Here is an 18,986-nt window from a genome sequence, read left to right on the forward strand (position 1 = left end):
ATCAAAACACACATTTTTTTTTATATAGACAAGATGGTTTCAGGAGTTTCATTCCAACCATAGCATTCTGGGATTTGAACCAAGGTCTTCAACCTTTCCAGTATGTATCAGCAAGTATAGTCTTTATTGTTGCTGTTGAGTCATTTCAAACAAGTCCGACTCTTCACCACCCCATTTGGGGTTTCTTTGGCAAAGATACTGGAGTGGTTTGCTATTTCCTTCTCCAGTTCATTTTACAGGTAAGGAAACTGAGGCAAATTGGGTTAAGTGACTTGCCTAGGATCACACAGCTAGGAAGTGTCTGAGATCATATTTGAACTCAGGAAGATGAGTCTTCACAACTCCAGGTCAGGCACTGTATGCACTATGGTGACACTTAGCTGCCCATCAGGTATAGTCTAATGCCAAATTAGTGGCTTAATAAGAGGATCTCATTCACTTGGAAATGGTGCACCCTATCAACAACACAAAATGATGCATGGAGAAAGCAGAAGATAGAATTCTTGGCCTCAAGGAGTTTATAGGAGTGTTAGGGAGATGGAGCACACACAAAAAATGACTTACAGCAACTCAAAGGATTTAAAGTTAGCAGATCCTTAATGCTCAGCTACCTAATCCAATATCCTTATTTTACAGATGAGGTCCAGAGAAATGGTCCATTCAAGATCACACAGATGATAAGTAGCAGAGCCGAAATTCAAACTCTAGACCTCTGACTCCAAACCCACGACTCTTTCCAGACACCATAGTTCTTACAAATGCTTAGAGGGCAGTACTCACAGCACAACAGGAGTGCATTAGAAGGGATGAAAAATCAAATTAGAATGAAGTAAAAAACAGAAAGGGCAATAAGTGCTGCTGTGGATAGAGCACAGGACCTGGAGTCAGGAAGACATATCTTTCTGAGTTCAAATCCAAACTTAGAGACTTCGTAGTAGTGTGACCCTGGGCAAGTCACTTAACTCTGTTTACTGCCTCAGTTTCCTCATCTGTAAAATGAGCTTGAGAAGGAAATGGCAAACCACTCTAGTATCTCTGTCAAAAAAAATCTCAAATAGAGTCACAAAGAGTTCAGACATGACTGAAAAAATGACTGCACAACAAATCAGAGAAGTCTTCTTAGAGAAAGTCAGCATAATTGGCATGTTAAGACTTGCAAAGTGCTTTTCATACATTATCTCCATTAATCCTCACAAAAACTCTGAATTAGGTGCCACTGTTACCTCAGTTTTACGTGAGGAAACAAGGTAAAAGAAGTTAGATAACTTGTCCAGAGTCATACAGCTAGTAACGGTCTGAGGGAGAATTCAAACTCAGGTTTCCCTGATTCCCAAATCCAATGGGTTTTTAAGCTCTGTTTTAAAGGACAGGAGGACCACAGACTGACAAAGATGGCTAAAGATTCTCCAAAAGGCAAGCACAGCAAATGCTAGACGACACTTTGGGAACTTTCTCTTCAAAGTGTCCAAGGGCACCCACCCTTAGGGGACTTGTTGATGGTAACAGAGATAGCCCTAGGAAAACAAAAGAAAGCCCACCTGATACAGGTGAATGACCAGTGGATTGGAAGTCAGAAGACCTGGGTCTCAATCAACCCCTTCACAAGCATTTATTAAGAACCAGGTACTTTACAAAGTGCTGGGCATACAAAGAAAGGTAATCCTATTCCTTACTAGCAGTTGTGACATAGACCAGTCATGTTACCTCTCAAGGCCTCTGTTTCTTTCCTGCAAAATTAAAGGTTTGGATTAAATGAATTCTAAGGTTGTGAACTGTAAAATCGTGAAAACATGTGGCAGACCAGAATGTGGGTAGCCATTTGGACCTTCTCAAGTCTGCCCTTGCAAATAAATAAATAAATGGTTCCATGGTCTAACAGCTCTGCCTTTAAAACCGGGGTGGAAAAGAAAGAGGGAGAAGAAGCCTCAGGGGTTCCTGTGCTGGGACATCAGCTGCCTGTCATGGTGCTGCTCCTAACTCAGCCCAGCAGAGCGAAAGAGAATCCCAGCTGTTGTCTGTCCTCCATATTCACGGGGGTGGAGCGAAAAGAGAGGGTGGCTGTTCTCAGAACATTCTCACTAACCAAGAGATCGGCAAGTCAGGGGTTTCATTAGGCTGCTGCACTAAAGAGAAAGCTGTCAACAAGTGAGTAACAGAGCTAGGAGGGGAACATTCATTCTAGCTGAGAGAGGAGAATCTCAACATGGCACCAGAAAAGAAAATTCTGGTTCTGCTGCTTGCTTGCCTGCAGCACCTGGGGCAAGTTTCTTCCAGGCTTCAGTTTCCTCTTCTGCAAAATGAGAAGGCTGGACCAGACTTTCTCCCATCTCTAAAACCCTTTAAATCTCTCCTACAAAATCTATCTCCTATCCCTTGACTACTCTCTGAAGTGTGGACTAGAGGTGCATAGAAGTGTTCAAGGTTGTTTGTTGTTATTTTTTAAGAGGGATGGGTGTTTTCTTTTCCCCTGAGTATCTTTAATGTTTTTCATCAGTCCTTTTTATCCTTCAAAGAGAGGTCCAAAACTCCCCTCCTCCTCCTGAAGAGCCTTCCCTGATTTACTTCACCCTAATTTGATCTTTTATTACTAATGCATTTACATGTGCTTACTTAAGACCCTAAGGCAATTACAGCCTGGCTTGCATTTCATTGTATGCCATTTAAGCAGATTGTATTGTATTTAAGCAGCTTTTTATGATATTTTAGGTGTGCGGTCTATCTCCCTAAGTAGATCTTAAGCCTTTGGGAGGAGGGGGAGGGATAGAGCAAGGATACAGAACTTTATCTTTTGTTGCTTCTGTACATCACGATGTGCTGAAGACAGACTGAAGGATGTAAAACAGAAGGGTCACCTTATAAAACCCCCAGTAGGTCTTTATGCCATATCCTGTTAATATTTTAGTCAGGACCTGGGACAAGGACAGGCAATTTAACTGGGTTATCAGGGTTACTAAAATTGCCAAATCCTGGCTTTTCACAGTGCCTTCTTCCTTTCCTTACCACACACACCCCACTTATCCACATCAGCTCAGGCAGATTCTTGTTTTGGAAAACCTGACACCTGGCTGCTAGTCTCAGATTTGGCACCAAACTGCTACGTGACCCTGGGCAAGTGGCTCAAAATCCCTGGGTATTAGATCTGTATTTCCAGTTCAGACCCCTTATCCAGATTCTACTCCCATGTCCCCCAGCTGCTTTTTAGACTTTTCCATTTTACTGTCCTTTCATTAAAAAAAAAAAAAGACTGTCTCTCTATTTCATACAATCTGGAAAATACAACAGCTACTCACAGGCCTGATCCCACTTCTGATAGGCCTGGCACCTGTAACGTGGCCTAGTTCATTTTTTCTTAGGCAAACTAATGCTCCCTTCTTTCCCCCTCCCACCCAAGGGCTCACCATATTGATTACAGACTTAGAGAGAATACCCAGATGACTTAACTCAGAACTGTTGAGCTCAGGCACTCCATCAGTCTCAGCCCTCCCGGTAACAGGGATTATAGGCATTTGCCACCATACCCTTCAATGCTTTTCCATTTCAATGTCCCACCACCATGTCAGTTATATGCTCCCAAATCAATTCATCCTCTCCCTCCCAGAGGAACTTCTCCCTCTCATTCTTTACTACTCTCAGAGGCTTATGTGAAGATTTTCTGGACATTTTCAAGGACATTGGAGGTGAAGAGCAGAAATCCTTTATTCAAAACATATGGCTTTCCTTCTTCATGGTGTAGGTGTATCATTAGCACTACTTTACTGTGGATCAGCCATGATTAGAGTTTATTTTTGGATCACAGAGAGAATAATGAAAGGGAAAGAAATTACTGAGGTAACTGGGCAAGAATTGGAAGAGAAAAACAGGAAAAGAACCAAAAAGGATAAGGGAGGGAGGGAAGATTGTTCAGGTTGACATTAGCTGAGCTATGTGTCCTTGAAAGTACCCAAATCTCCTCTACAGGATCTGTCTCCCCCAACCCCTGACATCTACTTTTTCATCTTCCTTTAATTTAACCTGCTTTCCCCCTAGTACTAGCAGTCAACATCCATTTTTAAAACTCTTATTCAGTTACATTGATTTTCTATTATGTTTAATTGCTAATATTGCAACAGTATTGTTTTCTACCATTTTTCATTGCAAATGTACAGTATTTCATTTACATTATGTGTTAAATAGGTTTGTGAAGTCTAGCCTGGGCACATAAACACTATTTATACTATGATATTGTTTCTATGGGAAAAGCAAATCCCTTGACCTCTCTGTGCCTCCGGTGATATAATGGATAGAGTACAGACCTGGAGTCAGGAAGACCTGAGTCAAATTCAGCCTTAGACACTCACTAGCTATGTGACCCTGGGCAAGTCATTTAACCCTATGTGCTGCCTCAATTTCCTCATCTGTAAAAAATGAGCTAGAGAAGGAAATGGCAAATCACTCAGTATCTTTGCCAAGAAAACCCCAAATGGGGTCACAAAGAGTCAGATATGACATAACAACCACGACATCTCATCTATTCGACTATCCTGTCAAATTGTCCTGGTCAAACTTATGCACTAAAATAACATTCCAGCTAGGTGGCACAGAGGATAGAAGCCTGGGCCTGAAGTCAGGAAGATCCGATTTCAAATCATACCTCAGACACTCATTAGCTCTGTGCCCCTCAGCAAGTCACCTAACTTATTTCTGCCTCAGTCTCCTCATCTGTTAAATGGAGATAAAAATTAGCACCTACTTCCCAGGGTTATTGTGAGAATCAAATGAGATCATGTTTATAAAGTGTGCTGAAAACCTTCAAGTGCCATCTAAATGCTAGCTATTATTGTCTCCTGCCTCTATACCTTAGCAGAAGTTGTCCTAAATTTCTACAGTTTCTCCCTCCTTACCTCTATCTCTTTGAATCTTTAGATCTCTTCTCTCCAAGAGACCTATCCTGGTTTTCCCAGTTATTAATTCCTTTTCTCCTCCCCTCGCCTCCAAGGCATCAATCAGCCAGCCAAACATTTATTAAGTACCTTTTGTGCCAGGCTTTGGGCTAAGCTCTGGGGATACAAAAAGAGATAAAAGACAGTCCCTACCTTCTAGAAGCTCATATTATATCAATGTGTTGGTGTTTATTTGGTTTCCATCCTGTATATTAAATTAAATTAAACAAGTTTAATCCCCCCAGTAAGATGAAAACTTTCTATGTGGCAAGATCTGTTTCATTTTTGTCTCTGTATCTCCCGTGCCTAGTACAGTGTTCAGAACACAGGAGGGGCTTAATAAATACTTGATGGTTGATTAATTGCATACTCTACAATGCCTAATAACTTAATCAATAGGTGTTGAATTAAATTACATTCTCCCCTGCCCCTGTCCATTGCAAAGGGATGAGCTCCACTCCCTCCCAGCCTCCTGGGATATACAAGAAGCTAGAGATGCTTGAGCTGCTGTGTCAACACAAGCAATGATCACAGTCTAAAATTTCAGCCACAGCCCATTAGGTGTTGGCTTGAAACCAGCGGTTCAGGAGCTGAACCCCGGCCCAACCCCCAACCCCCGCCCGTCATTCTGCCAAGAGGGAAAAATCACGCTTGCCCAAATCCACACACACGAACAACCCCCGCCCCCGCCCCCATTTCTGACCCCCGACTAGACTTTGTCAAGCTCACGGTCAAGTTCCTCCCTTTCCTGAGCCCCCTCCCGGAGGTCTCTCTGGTTAGGGAACCAGACCAAACAGATTCCAAGTCCCCCATCCTACTGCATGGTCTTCCCGTGGCTCACCCCCACCCGGCCCAGGGTCCCCACACACCCGTCCCTCTCCCCAGGGCTTTGTGTGTGAGCATCTGCTGCTGTCGCCTGAGCAGTCCATCACGGCTTCACACCGCTGTCACCGGGAGACGTGGTGAAACGAAAACAAAAGACGTGACAAATTTGTCCTTTTCTCTTTCATAATTAACCAAAATATCTCAGCATGTAGCGAAGCGCGGCTCCTAATTAACAGACAGGCGAGAGGCGATTAAGAAAAAAGGAGGCAACCCCTTCCAACAGCGCCCCCCCAACACATTCCTCCTCCCCACCCTCCTTGCCTCCCCCCCCCCCCCCCCCCATAAATTATATTTGCAGGGAGAATGATATTCTGGTCAGACATGACAGACAGAGAGAGCCCGGTCCCCAGTGAGGCAATTAATATTTCACACCTGCCAAAGCAAAGCAGCAACAGCCAGGGAGGGAGAGAGGGAGGGAAGGGGGAGCAGCTCCGGGAAGGGGGTCTGGCATTGTCACAAGGCCAAGGTTGGCAAGACAGGCAAGTGAGGACAGTCCTTCTGTTAGGCTGCCCCGGGGGCAGGAGGGGTGGGCTGGTACTAGGAAGATACAGGGGCTGTCCTGGAACAAAGACCCTGCACCTTCAGTACTTAGCGGTCAAGGCTCCCAAGATCAGCAGAAACCCAACTGCACAAGGCAAAAGCTGGGGGATGGAGGGCAGGGGACAGACTAGGTAGGGATGGGAGGCAAGAGGGGCAGAGAGAGTAGGAAAAAAGCTTAAAGAATAACAAGCTTTGGAGGAGGGGACAAAGTTTCTGTGTGCCATATCTCACTTCTCCCAATAGCACTGATTGATGAGACCACAGAAGCTGTATTTACCCAAAGAGCTTTGCCCACTCATTTTCTCGCTGGCGTAAACACACACACACACACACACACACACACACACACACTCACTCTGATCCACTCACAACCCAACCACTAGCTTTCTCCTAGTCAACATATAAATCAATCAACAGATGTTTATTGAGCAACTATTTGGGGGGGACTGGCCAAATCCCTGCTCCTTGAAAGACATGGTTGTTCACTTATTTCAGTCACGTCCAACTCTCTGTGACCCCATTTGGGGTTTTCTTGGCAAAGATACTGAGTGGTTTGCCATTTCCTTCTCCAGCTCAGGAAACTGAGGTAAATGGGGTTAAGTGATTTGCCCAGGGTCACATAGCTAGTAAGTGTTTGAGATCAGATTTGAACTCAGGTCCTCAGGACTCCAGCCCTGGCTCTCTATCCACTTCACCACCTAACTGTCCCTTTGAAGAGTACAAAAAAATATAAAGGATGGCACTGGACCGCCAGGAAATTACAGTTGAGTAAAGGGAGACAAGATATAATACACATGAAGTTAGCTAACAAGACAGGGCAGAATCTAGTAGGGTTGTGGGTGCATAGAATTTAGAACTGAAAAGGACTTCAGATGCTAAGTGCCAAATTAAGTTCTATAGTAGTCCAAAGGAGAGAGAGGGAGAGAGAGGAGAGAGAGAGAGAGAGAGAGAGAGAGAGAGAGAGAGAGAGAGAGAAGGAGGGAGGGAGGGAGGGAGGGAGAGGGAGAGGGAGAGAGAGAGAGAGAGAGAGAGAGAGAGAGAGAGAGAGAGAGAGAGAGAGAGAGAGAGAGAGAGAGAGAGAGAGAGATGGCTTTGGGCTAGAGAAAGCAGGTTTCACTGAGGAAGTAGAGCCTGAGCTGGGTTCTAAAGCATGGTTAGGATTTTGCTAAGTTGAGGCAGGTACTGGGTTTTATTGAGAATCTTTAAGTGCATTGAACAGGATCTGTCAAGGGATATATATAGTAAAGGATTTCCAACTGATGCAGTGAAGTGAGTGGAAACAGGAGAACATTTTATATAATAACAATAGCATTGTAAAGAAAAACAACTTGGAAAGATTTGAGAGTGCTAATAAATTCAATAACTATTATTCCAGAAGACTAATAATGAAGATGCAAAATGAGACATACAATTTTGGAAACAGACAATGCAGAAATTTGTTTTGCTTGACTGTGCTTATTTGTCACAAAATTTTTGTCACTTGCTTTTTCTTTGTCTTTTCTTTCCCCCAATAGGATGAGCATGAGAGGTTGAGGAGGACTAGGAAGAAGAGGAATAGGAAGATTGAAGAGAAAAGAATGAAAACAGGGACACTGGGGCTTTTTTTTTTTTAATTCAGAGAAGGGACTAAAAAGACTGCCAAAAAGAAGCACAGACAAAACGGATAGCTTTGGAAGCTACAGGATGAACTTATTACAATACAACACAACACAACACAATACAAACAATATAGTACCACAGTTATTAAGCAGCTACTATTTGCCTGTGCCAAACACTGGGGATAAGAAAAATAAAGGCAGTCCTTCAACTCAAGTAGTTTGTGATCTAATGGATTGTAATTGAATATACAAGTTAAGTAATTATATACATATATATATAATTTTAAATGTACATATTAGAGATCTGCAGTTTCACAAACAATCCTCTTTTTTCCATTCTACTATGTATATGAGAATATCTATTTGATGTGGTGTTTGTTAAGGTCAGAATAAAAATAAATTTGAAAAGTGAATTCCTCAGTTGGGTAGGAGATAAAACTGAATCACCCACTAAGGTCCCTTCCAATTACAAGACTCAGATTTTACAGTTCTATAAGTGTTAAAGGCCCATTTAGAGGACAAAGACTGCTGTTTTGCCATTTGTTCTTAAAGAGGACCATGACATCAGGAAGGTGATTCCAATGACTTGGAAATGAAGAGGGCTGTGCAAAGCCACCAGACTCATTCTTTCCTCTGGAACCAGTTGGGTCCAGCAGCAAGATATAGGTGATGGTAACTGGAGATTGCAAGGACTAGATCAATCTGGAAGGAAGGGGGGGAGGGTCTTTGTAATGGGAAACAAGTCTGAAAAGATTGACTAATACTAGATTGTGGAGAACCTCAAAAGCTAAGCTAAAGAGTTTGGACTTCGTTTTGCCGGTAATATAGAGCTACACTAGGTTTTTGATCTAAGGAAAGCAGTGCTTTAGGAAAATGAATTTGTTGCAGTGTTTAGAATAGATTGAAGCTAAGGTAAAATGGAAGCAGGGAGACCAGTTATAATACAACCTCATGCAAATTACATTTCAAAGTTTATAAAAACACCTTCTTTATAACAACCTTCTGAGGAATATATATATATACGTATATATATATATATATACGTATATATATATATACATATATATATAAAGTTTTTATCTCCATTTTACAGATGGAAAAACTGAGGTTCAAAGAGGTTTGTGGTCTGCCCAGGTCACACAACCAGTAAATGCCAGCATGTGAAGCCTTACCTTCTGACTCCAGATTTAAAGCTCTATATCAGACTATATCAGACTGTGTCTCCATTAGAAAGTTAAATGCCAAGCTTGAAATGCTGACCATGACCTAGGGCAGTAGCAGTAGTAAAAAATAATAGTAAAAAAGAAGAAGGAGAAGGAGAAGAAGAAGAACCAGTGCAATACACATTATGCTTCAAAACTTTAATGGATCCGTGTTATCATCAATGTCGGTACTCCTTCCAACCAGCTAGATCATAACCCACTGACAATATCTCATCTTGGACGACTCTTGTCAATGTCTTCCATAATGCATCCATCCAACCAAGAAGGTCTTCTAGGTCTGTACCTTTCAAACACAAAAAATACCTCTATAAGAAAGACATAAGAGACACAGAGGCAGAGAGAGACATACAGAAAGACAGAGGCAGAGAAAGAGAAAGAGACACACACAGAGAGTCCCCAGAGGAGGGCTGATACTCCTCCCTTGAGATGTTAGGGGTAACTCTGTGAGGTTATGACTTCTAAGACTATCTCTCACAAACCCCATTGGTCTATCCCCCCATATCAATTAATCAGTTACTATCAATTAGCTTTTATAAAAGGATATTTACTGAGAAGGTATAGCAAGGACAAAAGCTACAAAACCATCTCCAAACCAGGGGCACAAACCTCATACACAAAGACACATAGGCATCCCTTGCTGATTGATTTATTCATGAATATACTTGTAAAATCCTTTTTGACAAAACCTACCTACTGTTTGGGGCTCACTAGGAGAAAACAAATTAGAAGGTGACAATGTGCATCTGCCCCAAAAGTGGGTATATATTGACTGGTGCAAGAGTAGGGACAAATGTCAGTGGTTAACAAGTGCCAGCCACTAGAGATCATAGGATCATTCAGAAAATTTGTGTACCCAGGGCATACCTCCTGGCTCTGGTAGCCCTTTTCTCCTCTCAAGGAGTCCCTACCAAGTTCACTTCTAAGTACAGTATAGCCAATGGACAAAGTCCTTCCATTTGTTTCAGTACATGGTGCCTCAGCTCCTGGGTCCATTTGCTGCTAGCCTGGGTCAAGTAGGTTACCATCTGGCTGTGTTAGCTTCTCACTGAACTCAGCTGCTCTGCCACTGGCTCCAAGGCTTTGGATGTTGGTAGGACTTCAGATAGCTTTGATGGATTTCTGCAACCTCACCAGGAACCTGGACAATCACATCTCAGGAAACTGCAGTTTTTTTCAGTGACCCCAAACTTCTTCCTGAAGCAAAGGCCTACCTTTTTAGCCCCAGTGTTTATCAGGCTATACTGTATGTTATTGAACTCTACAATCTCTGAAGCACTGAGGTTGAAAACCACCCAGAGCATCATGGGATTACATATTGTGGATAGGAGTACCACTGGGTGGCACTGAGGTGTCATCCTGAAACAAATGAAATGACTATCCATTAGCTATATTGTACCCAAAAGTTAATTTTGTGGAGACTTCTTGAAAGGAAAAAAGGCTCTTGGAGCCAGGAAGTATCTCTTGGGCATACATATTTCCTACACGGATGCTACACACAACAAAAAAAGAATTATGCATGAGAAAGGTACAAAAGACGTCATCAAAGGAATGTATGGGAGGGGGGAGATGGTGGAGCATGTAAAGAGAATAGGAAATACCCAATGGACAGTCCAAGTATCCCATTATTTTTTTCTAACAATGTCCAGAGAATTTAAGGGAGGCTGTATGCACATTGAGAGGAACCCCTCTATGGTAAACCTGGGGGACATGGACAAGAATCTAGCAGACAGGCAGGCAAAAATGGTTTTAATCTGCATCCTTGAACGAAATACCCACAACAAGGGTAACAACTCTGTGGAAGTACTGGAGTCAAATGGCATTTTATAATCGACAATAAGCATGGTGGAACTGACATTCCCTTAGCTTTTCAGTCAGTTGTGAGGCTGTGAAGATATGTACTGCTCGGGAAAGTCATTTCTAGGAGACTGCCGCTGAAAATGTGTTTTCTAAGATCCCACATCACCAAGCAGGCCATTAGACCTCAGGTAATAATGTAATAAAATGACCAGAGAAATAAAGGATTCTAGGCCCAACACCCTGGAGTTTTCCTTCCTTCAGTTATTGAACTTGAAAGAAAGCATAGCATAAACACAGAGCACTGAACCTGGATCAAGAGCTGAATCCCATCTCTTCTACATTGGGCAAATGACCCTGACATTGGACAAATTCCTTTACTTTTCTGAGCCTCAGTTCTCTCATTTGTGAAATGAAGGTGTTCAATTAGTTGATCCCTTAAAATCTTGTGATCCTAGGATGTCTAGTGGTTGGTACCTGTTAGCACCTGACATTTGTCCCTACTCTTGCCACCAGTCAACATATACCCAGCCTTGGGACAGATGCACATTGTCCCCTCCTAATTTGTTTCCTCCTAGTGATCCCAAAACAATAGGTGGGTTTTGTCAAAAAGAATTTTACAAGTATATTCATGAATAGATCAATCAGCAAGCGTTTATTGTTTACTATATATATGTATATATATACATATATATATACACACATAGACATAGACAGACAGACAGACAGGTAGATAGATAGATAGATAGACAGATAGATAGATAGATAGACAGACAGACAGAGACAGACAGACAGACAGACAGACAGACAGACAGACAGACAGACAGATAGATAGATAGATAGATAGATAGATAGAAATGGCACTATATATATAACCCAGGTGCTTGGGTTATAAAGACAAAAATGAAATGTTCCCTACCCTTCTTTATTGAAAAAGGAAACATATGAATATAAATATATACAAAACATATATACAAAATAAATTACATAAGAAAAGAAAGGTAAAATAGAGACAAGCTAACAGAGCATGGAATTATTGAACAGAGCCCTGGAATCTTATAAACTCCCCCTTAACCTAGCAACCAATGGTTGACATAATTTCCTGGACTAATCAGCCCTCACCCCAAATAACTGATGCCTGGGCCTGACTCTACCCCATTGGAGGTCAGTGTGCTGACACCTGTCTTACTCCAGCTGAACTCTCATTTTCCTTTGGGATTCAAAATTGGTGCCCCTCAAATGGTCTCCTCCCATCAAGGCCCACGGGCAGTACCTATAAGTATTGTAAATCTTCCATATTAACAAGACTCCAAAGCCCTTCCTCTCCAACCAAGTAAAGCTGGATAAATCATGACTCACAGCCCCCTCCCACCAGGAAAGTGTACCCTCCCTAAAGCTCCTTACCAGCTGACAGTGCCTAATATACATTAATTGACACACACAGTCCCCACTAATACTAAGGGAAGGGTCATTTCAACTCAGGGAGTACTACGGAGAAAGATTCTCAGGATCATCCAACACCATTCCTCAGCCTGGTAATGGGGGAAGGGAGAAGCAAGGAGGAAGCAGAGAGAAGGAAAGCTGAAATAAGGAAAGCTTTCCTCCAGTCCCTTCCTCAGTCTGGACTGATAGTTCACTGGTTGGCTGGGCTTTTGAATAAGGAGACACGGCTTTTCATCCTGACTGACAAGAACCACAAAGTAGGGAAGTCATTTGACATCTCCAAGCCCCAGCTTTTTGGCCTGATAAAATGGAGATAATACTATTTGCCATACCCTCCCTTCCTTTTTTAAAGAAGTGGGGGACTACAGGTGTGCAATGATGCATATACTGCCAGACGCGGTTGATATGCTGGTTAGTATTCTTGGATGTCTTTTTTCCCCTCTTTTTTATTCTTTGCTAGATCTGAGTAGGGGAGGAAGGAGAGAAATATTTGGAAATGAAGGTGATACAAAAACAATAGTTATCAATAAAACATATTAAAAATGTTAAATAATATTTCCAATAGCCACCTCATAGGACAATTATTAAGAAAACATGACAAATCTTGAAGCACTATATAAATATAACTTCTTGGAACTAGTCACCCTACTTCTAGCTTCTCTTTGTAACAAGGCTACCAGATTAAGCCTCCTAAACCAACACTTTGATTATATCACTTTCCTAAATTCTACATTACCTACTTAATGAGGTCCATACTCTCTAGCTTGCCCTAAGATGATGGCAGCTGGGATTCACCACTGGTTCTTACACAAGCCAACATTTTGCATGCTGCCTTGAATCAGCTGGTCAGTGAAGGATGGAAAAAAGCTTCTGAAAGATTTCATCTCAAAAGTCTGTCTCAAAACAAGGCCTGGGATCAGGAATCTCAAAAGGTAAGGCAGTCAAAATTCAACAGATATTTTGTCAGGCACTCGCCGCATGCCCAGCACAGGGCTAGACACTGGAGGGATCCATAGTAGGAGAGGTGGTCTCTGTCCTCTGGGAATTTTGCCACTAGTTAACAGATATTAAACATACACGAGTGAAATAATGGAATTTGGAGGCTGGAAAGAACCCTAGGGATCATCTGGTTGGACCCTTTCATTCTACAAATAAAGAAACTGAGGCCCAGAAAAAGAAAGCACCTAAGATTTCACAGCAAGTTAGTGACAAGTCAGCACTGAGTTCCTATGGTTTGTCGAGTCTTGCTCGGTCCTGATTCCAAGTTCAGCATCAAGGGGTTGGTAGGGACTAGATCCAGAATCTCATTGGGATGAGAGGGAACCTTCCTCCTATCAAAGCTGGTAAGCACTTTCTCAGCAATCTCTAGTTTTAGTGAAAGGCCCAGGATCTCTAGAGGTTGGGTGACCAGCCCAAAGACAAGCAACCAATACACATTTGAAGATGGACTTCAATTTAGGCGGAATATAGAAGATATGAAGGTGCAGACACTGTCCTGAGGAATTTCCAGCCTGAACTGGAAGATAAGGGACCTAAGTGAAAATATCTCTTGGTGACAAAGGCACAAAGGAATGTGCATGAATATAATGTAAACTAAGTAGGAGCATCCGAAAAAGATGCAGATAAAGGGGAAATCAGTCAAAAGAAGCTGAAGGGGCTGGGTGGGGAAGGGGATTATAATCAAGCCAGACTTCCTGAAGGAGGTCAGTTTTAAGCCAGGTTTTGACGGATACAGGCTGGCACCATAGAGGTAGAAGCAAGGGGGAAATGGCCCGTGTAAAAGCAAGGAGACTGCAAAGAGCAAATTGTGAGTCACAAGACTTGCAAATGGAACTGGGAGCCAGAAAAATATGACTGTGTTGTGTGGATTTTTTAATTAAAATCTAAGGAGTGAGACAGCTTGCCTGAAGCCAAACCTAGTTCCTTAAACTGAGGCCGGGCTCCTTGACCTATGCAGGTGCCAAGAGCAGGGCAAGCCTCTCCGTGGAGACTCTTCTCCACAAAACAGCACACCTAAAGAATAAGTGATTGAGCCCAGGGCTCTTAGAAGGCTGGGGAAACAGAGACAGCACCAGTGGGAAGCTGCAGCCCCTGTTACCGTCCCAGTTTCAGCCCCTGCTGCCTCCTGAGGAGCTTGTAAAGGAAGCCAGCTGTGGCAACAGGCTTTCAGAGATGCTTCAGAGCTGGCTGAGAGCATCTGAGGGGCTCCCAGCCTGACAGGAACCTCTGTCTTTAAAACACTGTGAATTATGAGTGAGACACGGGCAGCCAGGGCCCCTGGGACTTCCTGGGAACATCGGCTTCTGATTAATCAAAGGCAGCTGACTCTTAAGCATTTCTTACTGCAGACCAACCTCATTTCACCTGCTGCTCCTCTCCAAGTCTCCCTCCCTTCCTTTGCCCTCTTCTTCCTCATGCCTTTCTCTGTTTTCCTCCTTTCTCTCCTCCCGCTCTCTGCAAATCTTATCTCTTCCTTTAATTCCCAGTGTTTTCAACTTATTATTGGTAGATATGAAAGGAAAAGCATTTTCCCTTGTTAAAGGAATTCCAGGATGATGAGGGAGATTTGGTTGGGATGGAGTGTTTCTGAAAAGTCACTCAGTCAACAAGCATTTATTAAGGGCTTATTATGGGGCCAAGCACTGTGCTAAGCCTTGGGGTTAGAAAGGCAGGCAAAAACACTAAGGAGTTCACAGTCTAAAGGTGGAAACCCCACAAATTACTACGAACATACAAGACATAGACAGGGTGATTTGGAGCTAATGTCAGAGGAAAAGGAAAGGAGGCAGAATGGAAAGAACTAGGAAAGGCCTCTTGCAGAAGGTGGGATTTAAGCTGATTTGAGTGGAATTTCCTTCAATTAAGGAAGCCAGGAGGCTGAGGTGTGGAGGGAGAACATTCCATGCATGGGGGACAACCACAGAAAAGCACAGAGCTACAGAATAAAGTATAACGGAAGAGGACCAGCAAGAAGCCGGAGTCAGTGGATTGCTGGGACTGTGGAACAGGATCAAATGAAATAAACCTGAAAAGGAAGGAGGGGACTGGGTTGTGATGGTCTTAAAACTTACAGGGAAAGACATAAACATTAAAATGCAAAAAAGGAAACTCTTCCAGATGCAAAGGAAGTTTTTGGCATGGTCTGAGGCTATGGAAAGGCCAACACAGATAATTAATAAAGCCTATACAACCTTTGTTTCATGTCACTCATCTGCAGAAAACCCCAGCAGGAAGCCGGGAAGTGTAGCCGGTTAACTACCCTAAGTAAAGGGAGCATACCTGGGAAATGACTCTGAACCAGGAAGATTTGTCTAATAGGAGAGGTCAGACCTCTTCGGAGGCTTTTACCAAGCCTAGACTGAGTTGTTGACCTTGAGTACTACAAGCTTGCAGCTGTCCAGCAAAGAATGAGTCCAATGGATTGATAGATCCAGAAGGGACTCTTTGCCTTCTGAAGGACATTGTAATATCATAATAATGATAACAATAGCTAACATTTTTACCATTCTTTAAGGTTTGCCAAGCGCTTTACAGATATTATCTCATTTAGTCCTCACAGAAACCCAGGGAGGTAGGTGCTATTAGTATCTCTTTTTTATAGATGAGGAAACTGAGGCAGGCAGTGATTGAGTGACTTGCCCAGGATCAAACAGCTAGTAAGCATCTGAGGCTGAATTTGAACTCGTGTTCCTGATTCCAAGTCCAACATTATCTCTCAGCTGGTATGTAGCAGCTTCCTAAAGGCATTCTGACCTGCCTGACCCAACTTACGGAAGTAGGAGAACCTGGCTGCCTCACCCCAGCACTACATGATATACCTCCCCCTAGCCAAGCCAGCCCATCCCCAACACACATGCCCAGTCCTTCAGTGAACTCAAGAATCCTGGTGGCAGGTGATGAGAGATGAAAGGGTGGTGAGAAGAGAGAGAACAGAGTCCTGAAAACCCAGAGAAGCAAGAGACCAACACAGAAAAGGACAATAAGCCCAGTCTCTGTCTCCCCTGATTTCCCTATATCACAACAAAACACTAAATACTAGAATTTAACAGTAAATGCTCAATCCCGTTGTTCACTGACTGACTGATGGTCCTCTGCAAAGGAAGTGACAGACAGGACACAGGACAGTAAGAGAGAAAGCACAGTCGAGACGGGAAGCCTCAGTTTTCCCTCCTATTAAATGGGTATGAAAACTGCCTAATCCCTCCCCAGGGGTAAGAAAGACTTAGACAAGTTAATTGGCTGAAGCAAATTGAGACCCGAGGAATAAAAATCCAGAATAAATACCAATTACCATCTTTATCAGTCAAACTTTTCCTTATTACAACCAAACCTCCAAACCTTAGATGTTCACCCAGCCTTAATTACTACTTTTAAGTGGCCTAAATTAAGTGCTTTATTGCTTCCCAGATAATTTACATACCATTACTTTACCATTTGTGTTGTATGATTCTTGATTAAAATTGGTAAACTAAAAGAGAACGATATTAGCTCCAGTTTAACAGGACCCAAGGGTCATGTCACTCGTTTTTGTGGGGATTTTCATTATTTTTGCCAATTAGAAGAATTCATATGGCACTTAATCATGTATTCTACAAAACAAAGAAACAGTTTGTAGGCAAAATGAATTAATCTCCACAACTTCTTTGGGAGTTAGATTAGAGCCATGGTTTTTGCTTTACTGTAAAAGGGGGAAATAAAAAGAGAGACAGAGAAAGAGACAAAGACAGAGGGACAGAGACTTAGAGAGGAGAAGGAGGAAGGAGAAAGAGACAGACAGACAGACAGAGACAGAGGGACAGACCTAGACAGGGAAAAGAAGGAGGAAGAAGAGACAGAGACGCAAAGAGAGACAGACAGACAGACAGAGACCTAGACTGGAGAGGAGACAGACGGACAGACAGAGACAGAGGGACAGAGGCCTAAACAGAAAAAGGAAGAAGGAGAAAGACAGACAGAGACAGAGAGACAGAGACTTAGACAGAGAGGAGAAAGAGGAAGGAGACTAAAGGAAGGAGAGAGAAAGAGACAGACAGACAGAGACACAGAGACCAAGCAGAGAGGAGAAAGAGGAAGGAGAGACAGAGAAAGGGAGAGAAGGGAGGAAGGGAGAGAGAGACAAAGAGAAAGACAGAGAGAAGAGAGGAAGGGAGAATAGAGAGGGCTTAGAAAACAAAGTAAGATTGGGTAGAATCTGGGGGTCACAGGGGACAGAAGAGAGGCAGCCTGGCCGGCTGACAAGATCACTGCCCTGGGATTTGCCACTTACTACTTGTTCGACCTTAGGCAAATTACTTGGACTTTAATTTTCCCACTTGAAAAATGAGAGGCTGGACCAAATGATCTCTAAATTCCCTCCTGGTTCCAAAATTTTATGATTCTAAGAAACACAGAGAGACAGATGAGGAGGGGGAATAATAGCAGCTGACATTTATATTATGCTCTTAGGTTTGCAAAGCACTTTACATAAATTATCTCATTGTAGCCTCTCAACAACTCTTTGAGTAGGTGCTTTTTTTGTTGGTTTTTTTTTTTTGGTCCAGACCTGAGATTTAATCTGTCTAGGGAAAGGTTGATATGGAAGCTCCCTCCACCATTTCGGGTTGGCAACTCACTGGAAATTTCCAGTCTTACAGAATTGCCAATTTCACTGACAGACTAAGTGACTTGCCCACGGTTCTATAGTGAGTGTGGTTCAGAAGTAGGATATAGACCCATGCATGACTCCAAGGGCAACCTCTCTGCCCACTATAACATACTGCCTCAAGAATTTAGTAGGAATGATATTCAGAGCTCCTTTTTACAGATAAGGAAACAGGCTCAGCAAAGTTATATGATATTGTCATAGAGCCAGGAAGTGACTGGAATAGGACAAGAGGTTTGCCCCAAGACCTTGATATCTTGGGTTCTTACCCTTAGCATGTGTCCTCCCTTAGCCCTGGCCCATGATCTCCCCCAATGTCTCATCCAGAGTCCCATCACCATGGCACTCCTCTTGTGGAGTCAGCTTTCCCTTCTTATTTTCTTTGTAAAGTCCTGAAAGAGATCAAAGCCATGAGCTGAGGAATAAAACATCTTCAGCTGAGATAACAGGGTGCAAACCTGCCACCCTGGGGGATGTCCAGTGGATTTTCCAACTCCAAGACCCATGAAAAAGCTTTTTATAACTTCAGGAGAAATGGAGGTGGAGGTAGTATGAAGCATCAAAGCCTGGTCATGACACTTCAGTGCCCCTTGGCAATTTGGGCAAGAAAAGTCATTTCATTCTGACTGTTTTGCCCTTCATGCCATGAACCCCAATAGAAGAGGGCAAGGATGTTAGAAGCAGAAATCCAGCTTGAGCTGAGCTCTTCTACAAGGCAAAATCCCAGAGCAGAGAGACCTAAGGTACAATTCAGCTCAATATAATCAAGAGTAAATAAATAAAGAGTAGGAATTTAAGGACATCACTGAAATTCTGACATTACAAGGAGCATTAAGGGAGTGGCAGTCCATATTACATTTGATATTAACCATTTCTGTCATTATATTAATAATTTTCTGTCACCTTCCAACTCCTAGGCAACGTTAAGTTTGAGGAACATTCA

The 18,986-nt window shown here is 42.7% G+C and overlaps 1 protein-coding gene across 1 annotated transcript in view; it reads left to right on the forward strand.

The window, feature by feature from the left end:
• PLXNA2 (plexin A2) overlaps nt 1-8,445 on the forward strand; it is a 350,823-nt gene extending 342,378 nt beyond the window's left edge. The window contains exon 32 of the mRNA XM_072647950.1: nt 7,859-8,445. Coding sequence (XP_072504051.1) covers nt 7,859-7,957 — 99 coding nt within the window. The 3' untranslated portion in view covers nt 7,958-8,445. The remainder of the gene's footprint in view (nt 1-7,858) is intronic.
• The last annotated feature ends 10,541 nt before the right edge of the window (nt 8,446-18,986 follow it).

The sequence above is a fragment of the Notamacropus eugenii genome, chromosome 2 (genome assembly GCF_028372415.1).
Source record: "Notamacropus eugenii isolate mMacEug1 chromosome 2, mMacEug1.pri_v2, whole genome shotgun sequence".
NCBI lineage: Eukaryota > Metazoa > Chordata > Mammalia > Diprotodontia > Macropodidae > Notamacropus > Notamacropus eugenii.